Here is a 3,935-nt window from a genome sequence, read left to right as displayed (position 1 = left end):
AATATAAAACTCTTATCTCTTATGGCCACAAGACTGAGATAGTCACGAAACATCACAAAGTTTCATTCTGTGGGTCACCAAATTATATGTTCAATTCATAGCCTTGCCAGACCTTTTGTGTGAGATTCAGGGCCCTGAGCATAAAGAATTTAACTCCAAGTACAGGCATACCTCGTTCTATTGCACTTCACTTTATTGCACTTCACAGATATTGCATTTTTTTACAAATTGAAGGTTTGTGGCAACCCTGCATTGTCAGATGATAGTTAGCATTTTTTAGCAATAAAGTATTTTTTAATTAAGGTACCATACATTGTTTCTTTAGACCTAATGCTATTGCACACCTTATAGTGTAAACATAACTTTTATATGCACTGGAAACCAAAAAATTTGTGTGACTCAGTTTACTACGATATTTGCTTTATTGCAGTGGTCTGAAACTGAACCCACAATATCTCCAAGGTATATCTGTACTGGAATTGGGAAATACGGTATCATTTGGCCAACTCAGAGCACTCAAAAATCTCACTCTCACTGAATCTTCTTCATCAACCAAAGCTGCCACTCCCTCCTTGTCCAATGAGACTGTTACAGCCTGTAGTCCTGGCAGCTGCCTGGCCTCTCCTGTTCCTATGCATTTTCCTTTCTCGAGACTCCATGAGTTATCCAATACCGTTTTAATAAATCCTTATCTGCTTAAGTGTGCAATTAAATGTGTAGTTGGTTTCTGCTGTTATAAACTAAGAACCCTGGCTAACACAGGTGGATGTTATCTCATTTCCCTCACAGGGAAATCAAAATCTTAGAGAGATTAAGTGACCCACAAAATAAGATATAACCCAGGAGTGGCAGGGCTGGTTTCGATCTAGGCCTGTTTGTCTCTCTTCATCTGTGCTTTTCCCACTCTGGCACACTACAATATCCAGAACTGAAATCCTTCAAATCAAAGACACTGTTAAATTAACGTAGAGAAAGTCAGGCACAACATTTCAATGGAAGATCAGGAAAAATCATTTTTTTCCAGCAACATTTTCCAAATTCCACTTATCAGAATCAACCACCAGAGTAGAAAGCACTGGAATGCAATATTTCCATCCTCTTCAAAACAAACCTGTTTCCTTTCTCTGCCAGAGTGTGCCAGGAAAAAATGTTCCTAAGAAAGCTAAGAAAAATTCAAAAGACTGTATCTTTTTTCCTCCTGCTATAAAGTGGAAACAATCTTTTGAATAATTAATTGACTATATAATTAAGGGATATACCAGGGAGACTCAAGAGTCCTCTCTTCCATTAAACAACTGTGGGAGGTACACACACTCTAAGTCAACAAGGCCAGCCCTTTCACAAGAACACAGAGTTGGCTCCATGCCTGTTTTGATTAGAACACCACCCTGCCTCTTCCTCTCAGAGATCTTTCGACTTGTTGTGTCTTGTATTCAGTGGGGACCCAATAAATACTTACTGAACAAATAGATCCTCGCCATTCCTGTATTAAGAGTTCAAAGCCATCTAACTTGGAGTTCATATCCTAAATATATGGAGGATCTGAAAATTAGAAATTATTTTCATCTTTTTTGAAGCTTCTTTCATTCATTTTGTCAATGCCCCAAATTCCATTCCTTGATGTTGTTAGTGCTAAAGAAGACGAACTGGAAGCAAATTAAGCATAACCAACAGGGCCAGACCTTCTTTCTAAAAAGGATCCCTAGAAAAGCAGAGAATTCCATGGGACAGGGATGAAAAACTCTGCCCAGAAGGTAGGGTGTTTTTAGCCCCTGATGCCTGCTCTCAAAGAATGTACACTAATAGAATTAGACATGCTATTTCCTTATGCCTGAACTAAAAAGAAAGACAAGACCTATCATTCTCAGTGTCTGGGATTCCCTTCTACCTACTCTGGGAAATCATTTATATCAGATAAATATTTTCATCCCCTCCAGGATCAGTAGGCAGTGATTCTGAAAATAAAACTCAGACCTACCCCATACCACAAACTCCCACTCCTGTTTCTTATCTTTTTAAAAAATCTTCACCTAGAGGCATAGTGTGGGCAGAAAAATGCCTTATTCGCCCCATGCTCCCCCACCCCCACATCCTCATCCCAATCCTTGGAACCTGTGAATATGTCATTTTACATGGCAAAAGAGACTCTGAAGATGTGATTATAGTTAAGGACCTTAAAATAGGGAGATTATCCTGGATTATCTGCGTGGGTTCCATGTTATCACACTAGTCCTGAGAAACTTTCCTGGCTGGATTAGAGAGAAGAAAGGGGAGAAGGAGAGATTGGAAAGGTAAGGGGGACTCAACCTACCACTGCTGACTTTGAAGAGGGAGGAAAGGGGGCATGAGTCAAGGAATGTGGGTGGTCTCCAGAATAGCCCTCAGCTGACAACCAGCAAGGATTCAGGGATCACAGTCCTACAACAGCAAGGAACTAATTCTGCCAAGAACCCAAATGAGGAAGGAAACAACTCTTCCCTTAGAGCCTCTAGAAAGGAATGCAACCTGTGGACACCTGGATTTTAGCCCTGTGAAACGATGTCAAACGTCTAAACTAGAGAACTGTAAGATAATGCATCTGTGTTGTTTATTTATTTTATTATTTTTTTTAATATTCTCTTAAGAGTTTATTATAAACTAGTGTCACAGGCCACAAGGAAGTAAAAGGACTATGTACAGCCTTACGGGAAACAGGCAGGGAGCTGAGGAGGGCCAAGATGAGTCTAGGGCCTTGGTGGGCGCATTCCCGGGGGAGGGGGCCCTCGCATCCCTGGGGGAGGGGGCCGCATGCCTGGTGGGGGCATGCCCATTGGAGTGCCTCGTCCAGGGGGAATCCCCATTGGGGGACCCATGGGAGGCCTCATACCAGGAGGTGGGCCCATCATGCCTGGAGGGGGTGCCCCTCGGCCCATAGGTGGGGGAGGACCAGCACGGCCGGGTGGGTACTGGGTTGGGGCCCCTGCAATACTGGCTGTGGCAGCAGCTGCAGCTGCTGCAACAGTGCCTCTTCCTTGTGGGGTCATCACCTGTTGGGATGGCCCACCAACCCCACGGACCGGCCCAGCAAGTCCTGCAGGAGCCTGGGGCATGGGAACACCAGCTGGGATTCCTCTGCCAGCAGCTCTGCCAATCCCTGGGCCCCCAGCAGCTCCAGCAAGTGGCACTCGTGCAATGCCAGTATCTTTGGGAGGTGGTCCCTCTACTGTCATTGAGACCAGGTTCTCCCCTCGAAGTAGCACCAGACCAAGGACTCGCTTCTCTTCTCTCTCCGCTTGTTTTGAGTTCTTTGGTTTGATCTTCCTGAACTCATCACAGTCACAGAGGATCAAATTCATATGCTTGTCAAAAGCTTTAAAGGTGCCAATGAAGATACGGCCATCTTGCAGGATGCACCTCATCCTGTAGTCGATGTGCTGCAGCATCTTGCTGCTTTTGCCCACGGTCATGGTGGCGGTTCTGATGGCTCCGATTCCCGCCGGATTCGCCTCCGCAGAGGCCTAGAAGCCCGCCACTAGCTCGCTTCCCGCCGCCGTTACCGGAAACGCGACCGCGGGCAAAATGAGGTAACGTAGAAGGCTGCTTCCGGTCCCGGAGCCAGTCCCTTGAATCCTGTGTTGTTTAAACTGCTAAATTTGTGGTAATTTGTTACAGCAACAATAGAAAATTAACACAAGACATAAGCCTCCTGAGAGTTAATTATTCTTTGCCTGTTCAAGTTTACTTTATTTTTTTATTTTTTTTAATGTTGTATCTATTTTATTTATTTATTTATTTATGGCTGCATTGGGTTTTTGTTGCTGTGCACAGGCTTTTCTCTAGTTGTGGCGAGTGGAGGTTACTCTTTGTTGTGGTGCACGGGCTTCTCATTGCGGTGGCTTCTCTTGTTGCAGAACACGGGCTCTAGAGCGCAGGCTCGGTAGTTGTGGCGCACGGGC

The 3,935-nt window shown here is 44.7% G+C and overlaps 1 protein-coding gene across 1 annotated transcript; it reads right to left on the bottom strand.

The window, feature by feature from the left end:
* Window positions 1-2,685: 2,685 nt before the first annotated feature.
* Window positions 2,686-3,578, bottom strand: LOC309800068 (small nuclear ribonucleoprotein-associated protein B'). Its single transcript, XM_082613892.1, has one exon. The coding sequence runs from the start codon at window positions 3,444-3,446 to the stop codon at window positions 2,724-2,726; it is 723 nt and encodes a 240-aa protein (XP_082470018.1). The 5' UTR covers window positions 3,447-3,578; the 3' UTR covers window positions 2,686-2,723.
* Between the last annotated feature and the right edge of the window lie 357 nt (window positions 3,579-3,935).

The sequence above is a fragment of the Mesoplodon mirus genome, assembly GCF_964341445.2.
Source record: "Mesoplodon mirus genome assembly, chromosome: 3".
Taxonomy (NCBI): Eukaryota; Metazoa; Chordata; class Mammalia; order Artiodactyla; family Ziphiidae; genus Mesoplodon; species Mesoplodon mirus.
The sequence above is the reverse complement of the archived record's forward strand: the minus strand, read 5'-3'. Positions and strand labels throughout refer to the sequence as shown.

Bases quoted from the DNA above. Each gene is read 5' to 3' on its own strand.
- LOC309800068 (XM_082613892.1), bottom strand. From the start codon at position 3,446: ATGACCGTGGGCAAAAGCAGCAAGATGCTGCAGCACATCGACTACAGG.